Source organism: Sphaerulina musiva (genome assembly GCF_000320565.1).
Source record: "Sphaerulina musiva SO2202 unplaced genomic scaffold SEPMUscaffold_2, whole genome shotgun sequence".
Lineage (NCBI taxonomy): Eukaryota > Fungi > Ascomycota > Dothideomycetes > Mycosphaerellales > Mycosphaerellaceae > Sphaerulina > Sphaerulina musiva.
Window position 1 is genome coordinate 150,801 of NW_016017384.1, and position 16,462 is coordinate 167,262.

General features: G+C 53.3%; 7 protein-coding genes across 7 annotated transcripts in view; 2 read left to right on the forward strand and 5 right to left on the reverse strand.

Annotated features, from left to right (window-relative positions):
- Nucleotides 1–75, reverse strand: part of SEPMUDRAFT_36483 (uncharacterized protein) — a gene marked incomplete at both ends in the record, with an annotated part of 2,377 nt that extends 2,302 nt beyond the window's left edge. The window contains one exon of the mRNA XM_016908640.1: nt 29–75. Coding sequence (XP_016763016.1) covers nt 29–75 — 47 coding nt within the window. The remainder of the gene's footprint in view (nt 1–28) is intronic.
- Nucleotides 76–1,100: 1,025 nt separating this feature from the next.
- SEPMUDRAFT_146927 (uncharacterized protein) lies at nt 1,101–1,932 on the forward strand. Its single transcript, XM_016903965.1, has 2 exons — nt 1,101–1,235; nt 1,294–1,932. Exon 2 carries the CDS (start codon nt 1,309–1,311, stop codon nt 1,654–1,656), a length of 348 nt encoding a protein of 115 aa, XP_016763017.1. The 5' UTR covers nt 1,101–1,235; nt 1,294–1,308; the 3' UTR covers nt 1,657–1,932.
- Nucleotides 1,933–2,049: 117 nt separating this feature from the next.
- Nucleotides 2,050–3,951, reverse strand: SEPMUDRAFT_146928 (uncharacterized protein). Its single transcript, XM_016903966.1, has one exon. The coding sequence runs from the start codon at nt 3,778–3,780 to the stop codon at nt 2,173–2,175; it is 1,608 nt and encodes a 535-aa protein (XP_016763018.1). The 5' UTR covers nt 3,781–3,951; the 3' UTR covers nt 2,050–2,172.
- Nucleotides 3,952–4,202: 251 nt separating this feature from the next.
- SEPMUDRAFT_146929 (alpha/beta-hydrolase) lies at nt 4,203–6,279 on the forward strand. Its single transcript, XM_016903967.1, has one exon. The coding sequence runs from the start codon at nt 4,404–4,406 to the stop codon at nt 6,003–6,005; it is 1,602 nt and encodes a 533-aa protein (XP_016763019.1). The 5' UTR covers nt 4,203–4,403; the 3' UTR covers nt 6,006–6,279.
- Nucleotides 6,277–7,857, reverse strand: SEPMUDRAFT_146930 (AFG1-like ATPase). Its single transcript, XM_016903968.1, has one exon. The coding sequence runs from the start codon at nt 7,805–7,807 to the stop codon at nt 6,308–6,310; it is 1,500 nt and encodes a 499-aa protein (XP_016763020.1). The 5' UTR covers nt 7,808–7,857; the 3' UTR covers nt 6,277–6,307.
- A 199-nt stretch (nt 7,858–8,056) lies between these two features.
- SEPMUDRAFT_146931 (glycosyltransferase family 2 protein) lies at nt 8,057–15,351 on the reverse strand. The gene is made up of 2 exons (XM_016903969.1): nt 14,756–15,351; nt 8,057–14,692 (listed from the first exon to the last, which is right to left on the reverse strand). Exons 1-2 carry the CDS (start codon nt 15,025–15,027, stop codon nt 9,406–9,408), a joined length of 5,559 nt encoding a protein of 1,852 aa, XP_016763021.1. The 5' UTR covers nt 15,028–15,351; the 3' UTR covers nt 8,057–9,405.
- Nucleotides 8,293–8,574, reverse strand: SEPMUDRAFT_114035 (uncharacterized protein; the record flags this gene model as incomplete). The annotated part of the gene is made up of 2 exons (XM_016901070.1): nt 8,293–8,415; nt 8,470–8,574. 2 exons carry the CDS (start codon nt 8,572–8,574, stop codon nt 8,293–8,295), a joined length of 228 nt encoding a protein of 75 aa, XP_016763022.1.
- Nucleotides 15,352–16,462: the final 1,111 nt, after the last annotated feature.

The following is a 16,462-nucleotide window of genomic DNA, read 5'->3' on the forward strand; positions in this document are numbered from 1 at the left end:
GGGGGGGGGGGGGGGCAAGTGAACTGACATCCATCGCCCTGACGTATATTCAAACAGCTCAGACGCTGGTTCCATTGAGCATTGCCCACGAGAATGTATCAAAGCGGTGAGGGTAGTGTTGGCTGTGGTGAATGATGTATTCACTCGTGAGAATAGAGAAGGGTTCAATGGAGGAACAGTTATTCGGCGGGTGATGGATCGGAGGGACGCCATATAAGAAGACGATGGCGAGTGTCGCGGTCAAGGAGAGCAAGGCAAGGGCGTAGGAGGTACAACTTTGCGAAGCATGCTGACTAAGGTAAGTACAGCGCTTGGGTCGCTCTTGGCTGCACGTGAACGGTGACTGACCCACATAGAAGAAGAACTGCTTCACTTCACATTGCATCTCGAAGAATATCCCTCTCGACTCTTTGCCCCCCTTTTCAAGGTTAGGGGGCTAATCTGTTCAGCATCCCCGATGCCTTTATATTGGTTGTAAGGCAAGTCCTCATAGGTACGCGATAAGATTACCTAGTAGGTGCAAGCGCAGTATCATCTGATCATTCTCATGAAACGTATACTATACAACCTACGGCAGTGAGGCTCAGGCTTACTGGCTCCTTAGTACGCGCACGAGTTTATGCGCACCTTGCAGTTCTATACACTTTTACGCTCTTTGTCGATACATACAATGGATCAAGCAGCAGTTACATTTACATAATCACTTGATCCCTCGCGAGGATCGCCAGAGTGGAGTTATTGTACCCTGCAAGTCGGCAAATAAAGATATTTCGCGATCATCTTGAGCCCGGCAACGATCAAAAAACACGACTTCCTATACGCTGGGCGACGCGCTATCGAAAGTAGCTGCGTAGACCCGATAGCTTCGGCGCTTGAGGTCGTTGTATGCATATACGATGATACGAGGGTCGAGCAAAGGGATATGATAGGACTGTGCCGCATTTACCGCGCGGTTCTAGAGGTTCCAGTTTGTGATCGAAACGGAAGGCGTTTAGTAGCCTCCAGGATTCAGCGTGCTCAGCGGTTCAGGGTCTCTTTCAGTATTCTCACATGAGTATATAAGTTGTTCAGAGTATGCCTAATAAATTGCGTCTCCAAATCCAACATCTCCAAGTTCAGCATCTCCAAGTTCAGCATCTCCAAGTTCAGCATCTCCAAGTTCAGCATCTCCAAGTTCAGCATCTGCCACTTGCAGCGCAATCCCAAGCTTTTCCCGCGCGGCTTCTGTGTCAGACGTAAGTGAAGACTTTCGATAGAATCGGATATGACTTACAGCTGAGACTCTAAATCCAGACCCCCATTATCGCAATGAAGAAGGCACTCACTCCGGGCATCAATGGCGCCAGTGAAGGCAACATGTGGAAGAAATTCACAAACGTTTCTGTGGGCAGAGGCAAAACGGTTTTTCCTAGAAGCCCGGCGGAGCAGGAACGATTTGGAGTTCGTTGGGATTTCGACGGGGAGGTCGTTAAACCAGATGGTGTATACAACAAGTTCCGAATGCAGCCCAACGCCGGGAAAATCCCATCCTCTATTAAAGCATGGAGAGATGCCAACGGTGGCACTCACGCCGTCATGGCCGATGCCTATATAAAGAAAGAAGGCTCGCAGGACGATGTGCAAAAAGGGCTAGAGGACGCAGCAAAGTCGATCTAGCTGGAGGAGGTCCCTCAGACAGCTTCATCCTCCAAGCGTTGAAACTGTCAATATAGAGTACTGCTTCTGAAGACCGCTCTGCAATCTTACTACTACGGAAGTCTTTGCTGTTACTGGTTACGAGTGTCTTGTTCGGATTGTCATCTGTAATCGCTATACTTCAAAGCACAATCCGTGCGCAAGGTAATGACAGACTGAGAAGGATGTTCTCGTGACTAGCTACCTAACTACCTAGTTAGATGATGTTTCTCCAGAGATACCGTCTGATACACAAACCCCCTCCTGTATGTAAGTTTGTACTAAGTCTTACCCTTGTATAAGACCTCTGCTTGCATAAATACCTGCTTTGCATAAAATCGAGTTTGATATTAACGTGTACTACTCCTAGTATTTCATTGTGTAACAAGGAATATATACGTATCTGGCTCGTGAAGATATCAAAGTTACAGTCGAAACTGTCTCAAAGACTGTTCTCATTTGCACAGTTAACTTAGTGGACCTGAACCGAATAGCTAGCTACTCATGCTCTTCCGGTTCCTGCTTGATTTCCTCCGCAAAGATAGGCTCCATACTACTCGTCTGCCTGGTAGAATGATGATGTTGATGAGAATGCCGCGCAGTATTTACAGTCTCGGTACTTCTCGTATCAAAGCTGTTATCCCGCGAGTCCAAATCCGAACTTCCTGTACTGATGGTACTATCTCTCTTCGAAGAACCTCTCCGTGTGGGTCGAGCGGCATTGCGGAGAGGTCGGTCTTGACCATCCGGTGTTGTGTCTCGTGAGGGATCGTCATTCATATACATCAGTGTCTCGGTCGCAGACAGTCGGGAGGGCTCGTTCAAGGAGGCGAGTTTGCGTGGTCGACGCGAGCCGACACTACTCGCAGAACTACCACGTCGCGTGCGGCCTTCCTTGGTGGCGGTGGAGGGACGAGAGTCGCCATCGGGACCAGGAGTCGAAGCTCTGCTGTTGGTGCGGCTGTGCGAACCACTTCGACTCATCGGCTGCTGGCCTTGCAAGAGTGAGCCTTTTCTTCTGCGTGCTGCTTCTCCACCGGGAAATACTCGAGCTTTGGATCCTTCGGTCGAGATCTTCTCGCGTAATGCCAATCGCTCGAGTTCCTGTTGCCGACGAGTCTTCCTTCGACGGAACGGATTCATTGTCACGTTCTGCCAGCCCCGCCATCCAGTCCACCAGAACCATCCGCCTTCTCGCTTCGCCACTTCGCGCTTCCGGGCTCGGACGACGGCACGAAGCTGGGCTCGCCGGGCATTCTCGCGTTCCCAATACTCCAAGCGGAATGTATCCCACCCTTCTCGAAAGTCCGGTGAGAAGGGCTTAGGGAGGAGCAAGATTCGAAGCACATCGCCCGCAGGCGCAATGTCTTCTTCGAGCAGGCCATACTTGGCCGCATGCGCATTCCAATGGAGATGGTCTTTCCCCGGCTGTGCATCTCCCGCCACGCTTTCGATGTCCTTGGGCACGATCTGAAAGTGAACGCGTTCTTCCTGGAACCAACCTGCCGGATCCAGAATCGCCAACCACGATACGATTTCTCGAAGCATGCCCGCACGGACGAGGACGACCTTGAGGTTGAAACCACGTAGTCCTCGGTTCGTCGTGCCGATGAATTTGCGCGGCCATCGCACTCCGCGTTCATACATGCCGGTACCCCAAAAGAGCAGCAGAGTGACACAGCCCGAACACCAACCCATCTTCTCTCCCGTCTCCAGCACCCAGTAGACACTTCCCCCCACTCCCGAGCCATCTTCTCGGGGACGGAAGAAGAGGAGATAGGTAAAGGTCACGGTCCAGGCGACCAGACCAATGAAGAGCAGTAAGTGCAGTCGAAGTCGTGTCCGAAGGCTGATGTATTGCAGTCTCAAGCTCGACTCCATAATGAGCAGGTTCAAGTAGATCTGAGGCGGACTGCTCGGTAAGGCATCCCGCGGGTCATTGCTGTAACTCTGCTGCTGCTGCTGTGGTGAAGCATCCGGCGGTATGGGAGCGGTGATACTGTTTCGTTTGGAGGATGTCGAGGCACGCGCATTCGCTGCAAGCTGTTCTGCCGACACATCTGGAGGCGGTGCACCCTTCACTATGCGGTCGATGGGGTCCGACATGTTGACATCTTCTTCTTCTTCCTTCACTTCACTTCACTTGACCCCGTCTTTCCTCGAGTGAAGTTCAGGACTCAGAAAAAGAAGTCTTTCGGTAGTGCGGTAGGCTAGGCTAGGCTAGGCCACGCTGTTCACCGCCAGCTCCGCGTAGACGGATCGACTTTTTTCTTTCGGTGAGTCTTTGGGAGGTTGTGGTTGTCGGTGAAGAGGGCCGGCAGAGGGAACGTGCTTGTCTTGTCTTGTGATGGCTGGGCAGGGCAAGCTTGGCAGGGTAGGTTCGAGGTGCCAGGTGCGCGGGTCGGAGCCCGGAGAAGTCTAAACCTTATCTGCCCTGGATAACACACCTCGCTCGTCATTTGCCTCAACTGCTTTCTGTCCTCCATCTACATCCACCTCCACCTCCGACTCACCCACACAGAAGCCGCCGACGACGACGACAGCCACCACACTGCTACTACCGAGCTGCGACGACGAGAACTGGCACTCAAATAGAGCAGCCCAAGGTGGCTTCACTTGCAGGAGCACATCTCCTTGCCCATATCCGCTCCAATACCCGTCGCCTTGCTTGGTCGCCACATACCGTCCCGATTAGGAGTTACACCACAACATCCTCCTGCTACAACACCATGGCCACTGCATCTTCGGCCAACGACGACGAACATCCTTCCTATCAGCCACCTACAGCACCTACAGGCACTCTGCCGAAGCCTATACTGGCGAGACAACGAGCGAAACAAGAGGCCGAAATGTCTGGCGACGCCCCTCCTCCCAAGGCCTCCTATTTCCCGCTCGGTTACAAGGAAGCCTACTCGCAATGGTGGACGTCCTTGACGCCAGCAGTGACGGAGCACCGAGTCATGTCGTTCATCCCATATCTGCGGAGTCCGCCCACAGTCGCCTCGCCCGCGGGAAGTTCGCCGGCCAGCAACAACGCCAGCACGACGAGTGTGGACCAGAAGAATGCAACGAACGCAGCAGACGCGTCCATGCAACGGACAGTGAGCGTGGAGGATCCGTACGGTCCGAGGCAATGGCAGAGTGAGATGGTCCCACTAAAGGGCAAGAATCGTTATCTGAATGAGTTCAGTGTGGAGCGGATTGGCGAAGACGTGGACAACAACCTTGTCATGCTTCATGGGTATGGGGCTGGTTTGGGCTTCTTCTATAAAAACTTCGAGGCGTTGAGTCGGTTAGCAGGCTGGAAACTGTATGCGTTGGACATGCTGGGCATGGGCCGCTCCAGTCGACCACCATTCAGTGTCAAGGCAAAAGGTCGTGAAGAGAAGGCCAGGGAAGCAGAGTCGTGGTTTGTGGATGCTCTGGAAGAGTGGAGAGTGAAGAAGGGCATTGATAAAATGACACTAATGGGGCATAGTCTGGGAGGATACATGGCAGTATGTTATGCGCTCAAGTATCCGGGACATTTGAACAAGCTCATTTTGGCGAGTCCCGTGGGCATACCGGAGGACCCATATGCGGTAGACGACAATGCATCGGAGCCCGAGAGCAGCACGATGCAGAGCGAATTCACGCAATCCCAAGGCCAGAGCACATCATCGCCTGCGAAGGTGCAAGCACAACCACCCAAGAGGAAAATGCCGTGGTGGCTCACGAGCTTATGGGACGCCAACATTTCTCCCTTTTCAGTTGTGCGACTATCAGGACCGCTCGGGCCACGTCTCGTATCTGGTTGGACGAGTCGAAGATTTTCACACCTCCCTGACGAGGAAGCTCAGGCGCTTCATGACTATTCCTATTCCCTATTTCGCCAGCGTGGTTCGGGCGAGTACGCTCTCGCACACGTCCTCGCGCCCGGAGCCTTTGCCCGGTCACCTCTGATTCGCAGAATCCAAGGCGTGGGGAGGCAATATCTAGAGCCTCACGCCACCCCTTCACCTGACAATGCTTCGTCCAAGAGTGCAAACACCAATGCAGCACGGCTACGCGAGACTGGTATCCCGGTGGTGCTCATGTATGGCGAAAACGACTGGATGGACGTGAAGGGTGGGCATGCGAGTGTAGAGAAGATGAATGCTGAGAAGCAAAAGGCTTTAGAAAACGCATCGGAGCGAGAAAAGCAGCTGGAGAACGGTGACTACAAAGTCATCATCACGAGAAAGGCGGGACATCATGTCTATCTCGATGGGCATGAACAGTTCAACAACGACATGTTGAATGAGATGAGAGATGTGGAGAAGCGACAGAAGAGATTAGCAGGAGTGCGGTAAAGAAGAAAAGAATTTTAAAGAAAGGGTGTGGTATTTTCTTCTTTTCTTTTGATCAGCGGAGGTGTTTTGGGGGACCATTTGTGAGCGTTGCGTTTCAACAAGACATTATACCACCCCAATACTGGCTGGTGGGGGGTTTTACATGCCAGAAGTGCCCCCAGTGAAGGGCCAAATCAATGATCATAGACTTTTTACTAAGAATAGAGTAAGCAGCAAATTCTCATACCTTTGGTAGATAGTACATGTATCTGTCTACCTAAAGGTAGGTATCCACTTATAACATCGATCGTCTAATCACTCACTCACTCACGAACTCCATACCTTACCGAACCCATTTCATATAACCGACTAATCGCCCTCCCTACTGCAAACCCCACATCCGTCTCTCCTGCCCCTCCCGTCGCTAATGAAGCCTCTGCCAGTCCTGTTGCAGACCACTCTGTTTCTCCAATGAATGTACTCATCATACTCGAAGAAGCTCCCCCTCCTGCTCGAACAGTCATTTTGATTCCTTTTTCGTCTTCTTTCTCTCCTCCCATCATCGACGCCGCCGACGCCGCCGACGCCGACGGCACGATATTCTCAAAAACCTCTCTCAAAGACTCCACCAAAGACGATTTTTTCCCATCACTCTCCTCATCGTTACCATACGAACAAATCACCCTCGTACCCTTTTCATACGCGACGTCAATCAACGTGATAAATCTCCTCACGGCGTCTTTTTCGCCCGTGAGAAATTTTCGTACTCCGTGCAGATAGAGGTGTGAAGTGGCTGTGCAGAGGGTGTGGTAGTCGGAGGCACTGAGAGGGGATTCGCAGAGTTGGGAGAAGGTGGCTGTTATGAGGGTGTAGGAGGTGGAGGATTTTTGATCGGGAGAGGCGGGAGATGGGAGGGCAGAGACTTGGAGGGTTCGAGAGCCGTAGACGGGGAGGGAGATGAGTTTGAGAGGGTCTTTGGCATCATCATCATCACCATCACCACCACTCCCTCCTCTCCTCACTTTTGCAATCTCTTCTTCCAATTTCCTCGTAAACCCTTCTTCATCATTCACAAAAAACGTCTGAATCCTCCCCTTGTCACCCTCCCCCTCCCCATTCCCATCACCACCCTCCTCCCCAGCCATCCTATAATCCTCCCTTCCCCCCATCTCCCAAACCTCACACCACCTCTCTACCTCCCTCAAAAACGGCACAACAACCTCTCGATTCAAGCCATTCAAATACAAATCCCTCGGAGCACGATTACTCGTACTCACCAAAACGCCTCCAGCCATCCACATGGCGCCAAAAAGGCGTTGCAAAATCATCGCGTCGGCAATATCCGTCAATTGGAATTCGTCAAAACATAGCACGCGGGCTTCGTGTTGGACGATTTCGTGGCCGATTTGGACGAGAGGATCTCCTTTGTAAGAAGAAGAAGAGGAGGAACGAGCAAGATGTAAACGATAATGAATCGAGTTGAGAAATTCGTGAAAATGCAGTCTTTGGCGAGGAATATGGGACGGTAAAGTCGAGGTGAAGAGGTCTGCGAGGTGGGATTTGCCTGTGCCGACGGAACCGTAGATGTAGAGGCCTCTTGGATTGGGGAAGTAGGTGGAAATATGCTGATGATTGTTTCTTATCATTCCATTCTTCTTCTTCTTCTTGTTATGGCTATAATCATTCTCGTCACCATAAATTCGAACGAGATCCTGTTGTAGCGTGGCCAGACGCGTGACGAGAGCGTGTTGGTGTTTGTCGGGTCGGAGACGCTTGCGGGCGATGAGGCTCTGGTATGCTACCTCGAGCGCGGTTTTAGTCATGGCGAGTTCATGATATACATATATCACATGCAAGTACTGCTACATGTATACATACATGTACCTAAGTGTATGTATGTAGGTGGGACAGGCCGGGGCCTGCTTCTTCTTCACTTGAGGTCATAGACATGGGATTCGCGGCTCGGGCCTGACGGTCCGCTACCTTGTGTCAACTTGACTTCCACACCTCAATCAAACATTAGATCGTTGAAACAGTGAGAAGATATACCAGGCTGGCTTCGTCAAACGAGCGTCGTCATTGCAATTATTGATTTCTACTGATACACGATCAAGTCCCCTATTATTATTCGCCTTTTCTCTGTTGTGACTGTCATTCATTACTGTACGTCTTTCTGTCCAACAAACGCCTTTTGAAAACCTCCATATGCACACTCCCTCCTGATGGGACAAACTAGCTGCAGTTCCCGAAAACATCACACGCGTCCAAGTAATTCATCAATGGCTTGAGGACCGGCTGCCTCTCCTTCTTATCGCATCTCGGCCTCATTGTGTGGTCTGGTGATATTCGCGATAGGTCGGCCAGAGTTCGTCGGACTCGCAGAGTCAAGCCTGCCAGATGTCTGACCAGATCCTGTGTCCGTTACAAGCGACTGCGATCTGTGTGAGCGCAGACTACGGGACCTTGCGCGATTCGGTGCGCCCACTGGCAGCACAGTGTCCAGGCTGTCTGCGAGACTGTCAGGCCAGGATGTCCTATGATGCAGCAACGGGCCAGTGCATCTCGCCATAGCCAGCTGCTCAGTAGTCATGCTGGTGCTCTGAAGCTGTTCGCGAGAGTTCGCGTCGGCCGCTGTCCCTGGACTGCCTGGAGAGCGAGCAGAGTCCAGACCAGCACTACGGCTATCAGGCTATGATGTCCTGTAGTCTGGCAGTGGGCCAGTGCATCTCGCCATGGCCAGCTGCTCAGTAGTCATGCTGGTGCTCTGAAGCTGCTCGCGAGAGTTCGCGTCGACCGGTTTCCCTGAACTGTCTGGAGAGCGAGCAGAGTCCAGACTAGCACCACGGCTATCAGGCTATGATGTCCTGTGATCTGGCAGTGGGCCAGTGCTCCGTGCCATAGCGCGCTGCTCAGTCGTCATGCTCGGGCGTTGAAGTTGTTCGCGAGAGTTGGCATTGGCCACGTTCTGACCGGCCATGATCTCACTCTCACTTGGGCTTTGCATGGCAGGGTGATCACCTGTTCTCTCCTCGTACTGTCGGTCCCACACTACAAGCTCTTCGTTGGTCCTGTCAGTCCCCTGCTGAACTGTTTGATCGTTGCGAACTTTCTGCTTTCGCCTTCTACCCCAACACGAGGCGAGCCTGGAGACGTTTGTCGCCTCTTGGACATACGGCGTGGATTGTGATTGCAGCGGGATTGCCTCACGTACGTGTACTCCTGAGGCACCGTTTCCTGTCTGCGTTGACGAATGGCCGAACAGCTGATACATCTTCTGCTTCCACTTCCAAGGGGTGCCGCTGACCACACGCTCCCTCGGCCCCACCACGCTCGCCGGTGTGGTTGCTATCTCATTACTGCAACAGATCTGCACTCCCCCGCTCCTTGGAACCCCGGCCCAGTCATCTTCTTCCGTACTCTTCTAAAGCTGACCACTCAAAATTGCCTCCGTGGCACTTCCAATATACTGTCTCCTGGAGTCCATGGGCACCTGGAACCTTCTCTCTAGCTCCGCTTTGATGCTCTTCTTGGTGACAGTCATGAGATCTGCGGTACGCAAGATCTCACGAATCTCAGCCAAAATCGCGTCATCGCTCGGCATGTCGGCGGAAACGTCACCAAAATCAGTGGCAGAGCTATTGCGCATTATTGGCACACCGTTATCAGAATAAGCGAGCGACATGCGCGAGCCGTTCGGATGCATGGCGGGAACAGACAACTGGCTCATGGCAGCCTGCGGCTGATACCCGCCATAGTCGGAAGCAGCAGGATGCCAGCTCTTAGTAGCGTAGCTAATGCCACTGATTTCCGAGCGTGTATCGTCGCGCTGGGTCTGAGCGTCCCACAGCTCCGCCTGATATTCTTCCCATTTCTTCTTCGGGATGCTGTCTGGATCGAATTTGCCCTCGTCAGACACCACAATCTGCTTGCCCTTCTCACCAGTAACCATACGCGTGTTACCCCAGGAGAAGTCGTCCATGTTCCAGAAAGCGATGAGCGGCAGAGCGAAGGAGAACACGGGGGTGGCGAGCATGTAGATGATCATCCAGCCAACCATCTCCCACTTTCGGCGCACAATGAAGATGATTGCCTGAAGACCGTAGATCGCTCCCAGCAGAATGAAGGCTGTAGTGGGAATGGTGCTAGGGTTCATTGCGACGATGACAATCAGGTACACAATGTATCCGACGATGACAGGCTGTACAATTGTCGAGAGCAGATCCAAAAAGACGACGAATCTCATACTGAAGCAGCAGAAACCGCAAAGTTGCTGGAGTGGGATGACTTCAATGAGGTTGTGTACAGTACTGTTGATCCATCGACGACGTTGCGACATGAAGACGGCCCAGCTGTCGGGGGCGATGGTCCAGGCATGGGCGCGCATAATGTACTTGGTCTTGTACTTGGAGTGGTACTTCATGAGTAGCGTCGTCAGGTATCTGTCTTCTCCGAGATGAAGCAAGTTCTTCATATGCAGCGTGTCGACGCGGACTTCCGAGTAGTCGTTGACAATCTCGCGGGAGACGAACAATGGCTTGCCCGTCTCCGCAGCTCGAATGCGGTACATGGTGAAACAACCTGGCAAACAAGTGACGGATCCAAAGAGCGATTCGAACGCCTTGGTCAGGTTGTGCGAGATGTAGTATTCGTAGACCTGCATCATCGTAATGAAGGATGCCTTGGCATTCGTGAGAGCCGTTTCACCGCACACAGCGATGAGCTTGGTATCGTTGACGAACGCAGATACAAAGCGAGTGGCGGAATCCGGAGCGACGACCGTATCTGCATCAATCTGCAGTAAGAACTCGTAAAAAGTGGGATTAACTCCTATTACGTTCCGGATCTGATGGTGTAGCTCCAGCTCCAGCGGTGTCATGGGTTGGTTGTAATGGACACGGTTGAGGAAGCGCATCAGAATCATCTGAGAGTCACGCTTGCCACGATTTCCTGGACGGCTGACTTCTGATGGTTTGCCCACTTTGACAATGACGATGAAGGGCACAATGTGACCTTGCACTTCGTAGAGTCCAGAGTATACCTTGCCCATGTTGTGCTGCTTCATGCCTTCACCGAGAGATTCGAAGCTGAGTGGTTCTGGGTCAACAGTCTCGGGTACGCCGAGAATATCCAATACAATGCGTGGTGTAGGCCTGTCATTGCCCTGACCAATAATCATACCATCACAGATGATGAAGAGCAATTTGCGCTTGTCATCGTATCGCATGCGCGCTGCGGAGTCGATAGCACGACGGAGGGAATCCTCGTCTTCTGTATATGCGGGAACAGTGCAGATGACAAACTTGTCGAGATTCTCGGGCACATTCTTTTTGCCAAATTGTAGAGCTGCCAAGAACTTGAAGCAGATGACCGACACCAGGAGCAGCGAGATGGCCAGGAGGATATATTTCGCAAACTGACATTGCGGACTGCTTCGTGTGTCCAGGTTTCCGACGTAGAACAGGTTGTTCATGCAGGTCAGCATACGATTCCGCAGTCCTTGGTCCAATTGGAGGTTGTCCCAGTACTTGGTCACATCCTCACCCGAGCGCTGTTGGAACAAATCGACCACGGTGTCGTCCATGAAGTTGGAGTTGGGCGGCGTTGCAGGTCTTTCCACGCCCGCCGGGTATTGCGGTGCTCTGCCACCAGCGATGTAGTCCGTGAAGTCATAGACACGCCCGTTGATGTGTGCAATGTAGTTTTGTTTGTCGGCCAGAGTCTTCAGATATTGAGGCGAATACCCTATATTGCCCTTCCGGTAATGCCCCTGGAGCATAATCATCTGCTCTACGAACCAGGCGGGTCGAGAGTCGTTTGTCGCCCATCGAAAATCGTGGTATTGTGCATTCTGATCTTGAGCACTGATCGCGGCTGTGGATCCAGAGTAATTGTATGTGACGAAACTCAACTGGACGGCTGGATCAATTCCCGACTCATTGATACCTTGACACATGGCGGACACCTGGACAGGAAACAGGTTCGTTGCTTCGGTTCCGGCGTACTTCTTCAAGGCGGACTGAGGCACAATTGATGGGTAGTGAGAGGGCATGAACGCGTCCAGGTCAAACACCACGCCACGAATCGCAATGTACGCCGAGTGGTCATCCTTTCCGTCATAAGACGTCAGCTCCTCCAGACTATAGACGTGCTGAGTTGGACAAATGAGGGCCGGGAAGCCGACCATAAAGAAGACGACGAAGGCGCAGGACAGCCAGATCATCATGTTGATGGCTAGCTTCTCTCGCCATGCCATGCGAACATCTTTGCGTGGCATGCGACCCACGGTCCTGATCAAGAAATCGGGCATCCACCATGTGAAGAAGTAAACCATGGCAAGCCATCTGATGCGGCTGCCACTGGCCGGACGTTCCTCGATCTCGACCGCTTTGATTTCATTGCCCTTCTCGGCCATCTGTGATCGCGTTTCCAAGTTCCGGAACATGTCGCCCTCACGGAAGGCAGAGGCTCCCGCCTCGGACTTGGCATCCAAGTCCCTGCTGCCGAAGTATCCAGCGATCTTATCATCCATGTATCCAGACCCTGGAGTCTGCAGCAATTGCACCTTGGATTCACTAAATCCTTTCCGCATATCAGGAGTGAGGCCACCCGAGTTGGCGTAGGAATCGTCGCCATATGGTCCTGCGGGTGGTACATCCCCCAGCGCTGAAGCGTTTGTAATTTGTCTCCAGCAGCGTTCACTCAGGAAGACTCCGGTAGTGCCAACTCTGGCTTCGTTCGTCGGCCAGCTCTTTTCCTCCAGGATGAGCTCCGCCTTCTCATGGTCGCTTCCAACGACGGAAACGTCACCTTCGGCAGCGCCGAGAAACTCCGTAAAGGGCATGAATATGCTGAAGTCGGCGTTCTTCAGTCGCTGACCGATTTCAGCAATCCCCAGCACCTGGAGCTGTGTCCGCACGCACTTGCTGTCAAACTGGTTCGCTATTCTCCGGTCATTAGGCTTCAGACAGAAGAAAAAGTATGGGTTCGTGTTTGGCGATGTCAGAGCCCTGTTGATGATGTCTAGCGACAGGAGGAATTGCGCCGCAGCGCCTTGCTGGGCGTCGGCCGATGGGCCATTGTTGAAGCGCGAGAAGCTCTTCGTCCGGCCGCCCTCATCGCTTCCATTCTCGTCATCGCGTGCCTGCAATCGTGCCGGTCTACTGCCCTTTCTGCGGACCGTGCTAGGCATGCGCGAAGGCTTTGATGCCACGGACGCCTGCGTAATGGCGGTGCGATCTTGCGGGTGCAGAGTCTTGTTCAAAGCTTCTTGACCGAAAAGCTCGGAAACGAAGGCACTCGATGTAGTGCTGACGAGATTCATCAAATCTCCCGAGATGACCTCGCCATTTTCCTCAATCAGACCCGCCAGAGGATACTCCACTTCACCAGCGAAGTGCTTGACAGTGAATTTGGGGTGCTGGTTTGGCGTCGAAAAGTTGGTGCCGGGCAGGACGACGGTGGGATCGGCGACCTCGATGGCGGGATTCTTGCCCTTGAAGCGCCTGTGCAGCGATTCGAGCAGCTGGATATCCGTCTTGCCACGCCGCATCTGGTCGTCAAGAATCCCAAGGATTCCGTTGCCAGGCTTGAGCAAGCCCTTGACTGCATCGCTGTTGTCGAAGTAGCTGGTTGCAGGCACCTGCACCTCTTCGGTTTCCAGAAACTCTGCCTTTCTCTCGAAAAAGCTCTGCAAGCAGAAGTTGTACAAGGATTCGTTCGCGGCGTTGGTGAGGAGCTGGTCCAGAATACTGCCGGTCGACGAAGTCTGGGCAAATCCTGGAAAGTCCACAATGGCAATCGTGTTTGCCACTTGATCCTCCACCGCACAGACGCGCTGGTTGATCTTCTCCATCACCAGTGCAACCAACAGGCTGTACAACGTCCTGGCGAGCTCATCTGCGTTCTCACGTGCTCCCTTGGGATCCAGCATGATCGTGACACGCTCGCGATGCAGAATCTTCGTGCGGTATCCCAACGACTGCTCGAGCGTCTTTTCACCGACTCCGAGGAAAGCCGCGATGGTGGTCAGAGTCTCCTTGTTCTTCACGACTGTGATCTCCTCGCCACCCTCGGCACCGTAGCCACCGCTCTCGTCCGGTGCAGGGGTGGTCGACTGGGACGTCATGAACTCGAGCTGACCAATGTGGAGTATCGCTGCGAGGACTTCGCACATGTGGGCAATCTCCTCTCGAGGAAACTCGAGCTTGCGCAGGGCAGTCTTGAAGTGCTGGAAACCTTCAGCATCGTTGATGCCGACCTTGAGCTGCGAAGGATGTCCCAGATAGCGCCATCTCTTGAGACCATTGCCGACAGACGTCCTGTTTGCCACGCCGGTTGTGATGGCTCCGTTCAGGTCGAGACCCAAGTGTTCCTTCTCAGCGGGACTGGTACCAGCTAAGAGGTAGTAGAGAATATGGAAATTACGCTCTCCCGGTGGCACCATGGCCACCCGGCTGCGCTCGAGCCTGTGATCGAGCACCTTGCCACCGATAAGAGTGGGGTGGATAGAAGAAGTTGTATCATATTGCAATTCGAAGAACAAACCTGCCTTGGAAGCAGTGGGTGTAGTGATCGATTTGGTTGTGGTGAGCGAGTCGAACACGAAGGCTGCAAAGGACAGCTTCTTCGATAGTGGTGTACTGCTGTACTGTAGCAGGTTGCTGAGAACATGCGATCTGATGGTAGTTTTTCCCGTGCCCGACTCTCCGCTGTCCACCCGTTAGCCAGGCTGTTGCCGTCTGCTCCGCACTCCACACAGAGGCAGCACTTACAGGAAGATGGCCGCCTGGTTCTCCTGTCGACCCCCGAGTCGTGTCCACATCCGACTTGCAAGCTCTTCGGCAGCGCCCATGGCACTGCCTTCCTTGCCGCCATTGGGACCTTTGATGGCGGAGTTGTATGTGTTGACTGAGATGTAGCCCTGTGACGAGAGCGTGGTGATGGGTAAGTGCTGGTGAAAGCGCGATGCAATGTGAGATGTGAGGTTGGTGTCGCTCAATGAATGGGCGGGCAAGGCTGCCAGATTCTGCTGATTAGTGGCCATGTTGGAGGTTCGAGGGCCTCACGGCCAGTCTCCTGGTGACGACTGCAGTATTGATGATGTACGGTAGGGTCTCGTAAGACTGTGACTGTCGCGGTGGTATGGAGACAGCGAGTGTGGTTCGGTGCAGGTGGGCTGCGGCGGGCAGGACTCGACTCTGTTTCGGTCTCTCTCTCTCTTTCTCTCTCTCGCGTCCGGGTGTTTCGCCTGGAGCGCTGCTGCCCTGGCAAGTAGCGAGAGTGACTGGGAACGACCGTGTGGGATGCTGTATAGCGACAGCAAGGGCTAGTAGGGATGAAAACGACAACAGACAGACACACAATAAGAGGTAGGTAAGCACACAGGGAGAGAAGAACAACAGCAGCACCAGCAGCAGCACATCCAGGACGTGGTTGAGAGCAGAACCATGTCCACGACGACCACACCAGTGACCACACTGAGCCAAGTGTGCAGCCTCGTCGGAGAAGCGCTAAGGAAAGCCAAACCCTGCCGACGCCTCCTGAGCGGAACACCCGTCCACGCCCCACTGCGCTGCGGCTGTGGTTGTGGATGCCATGTCGACCTCAACTCCTATTTGCGATGCGACGGCGTGTTTTTATTAGCACTCGATCCACCCCAATCGTGTTCGTGCTTGGGGGCACTGCATGTCATACGTAACGGCGACGGGACAGTGGTAGCACCATCCCACGAGGTCCATCGTGTGCGTCCCGACCATCTGCTTATTACCGTACCGCTCGAGCAACAGCAACAGTAACAACAATAACCACAAGAACAACCACAAAAACAACAACGACGACGCGTCAAAACTAGGGGGTACAAGTCCGTTGTCAAGGCGCGCGCATGTGCCTGGGTCCTGGTGGCGTGGTCTTGGCGTTCTGCAGGTCGTCTCGACGCCAACAAAAAAACTTCGTTGTTGTCGACTAGTCCGCACTAGAACGACCTCCCTGGACTAGTCGCGCAGATCCAGTCTCGAAGCGGGATCGCGGCATCGTCCACTATATCAGTTACTGCTAGGAGGTAGAGCCTCTAGAACGAGAACTAGCCTCCCCGGCCCAAGGCCCAGTCTGTACGGTTTCACCTGCGTGAAGGGCAAAACGGTGCGAAGGGCGAGCCAGTCAATATAGGAGGCAGGATGAAGATGACATTCTCGTCGACGTCGACTGTGGACAATGATCTTTTGCCACGCCATACGGTAGAGTGCGGAGTGCATTTGGGTGAGTTGAGCAGTGAGCACTAGCCTGCCACACACATTGGGGGACGCGTAAGATGCTGCAGAAGCTGCAAGCTTGAGCTCTTGTGTTCACCTGCTACACACGTACAAAGCACAGGGAACTCGCCATCCACGCCGTCCACACCCGCTCGATGAATGGCTGTAGGAGGTGTATGCAGGTTGTATAATGGGTATATATAAAGGAGCGCCAAAAATAGGCCACACGGA

What these genes read in the sequence shown, in the direction of transcription:
- SEPMUDRAFT_146928 (XM_016903966.1), bottom strand. Translation starts at nt 3,780, where the DNA reads ATGTCGGACCCCATCGACCGCATAGTGAAGGGTGCACCGCCTCCAGAT.
- SEPMUDRAFT_146931 (XM_016903969.1), bottom strand. Translation starts at nt 15,027, where the DNA reads ATGGCCACTAATCAGCAGAATCTGGCAGCCTTGCCCGCCCATTCATTG. An exon ending in AACCAGGCGGCCATCTTCCT is followed by an intron (nt 14,693 to 14,755) that starts GTAAGTGCTGCC and finishes ACGGGTGGACAG; the next exon opens with CGGAGAGTCGGGCACGGGAA.
- SEPMUDRAFT_146929 (XM_016903967.1), top strand. Translation starts at nt 4,404, where the DNA reads ATGGCCACTGCATCTTCGGCCAACGACGACGAACATCCTTCCTATCAG.
- SEPMUDRAFT_146927 (XM_016903965.1), top strand. Translation starts at nt 1,309, where the DNA reads ATGAAGAAGGCACTCACTCCGGGCATCAATGGCGCCAGTGAAGGCAAC.
- SEPMUDRAFT_146930 (XM_016903968.1), bottom strand. Translation starts at nt 7,807, where the DNA reads ATGACTAAAACCGCGCTCGAGGTAGCATACCAGAGCCTCATCGCCCGC.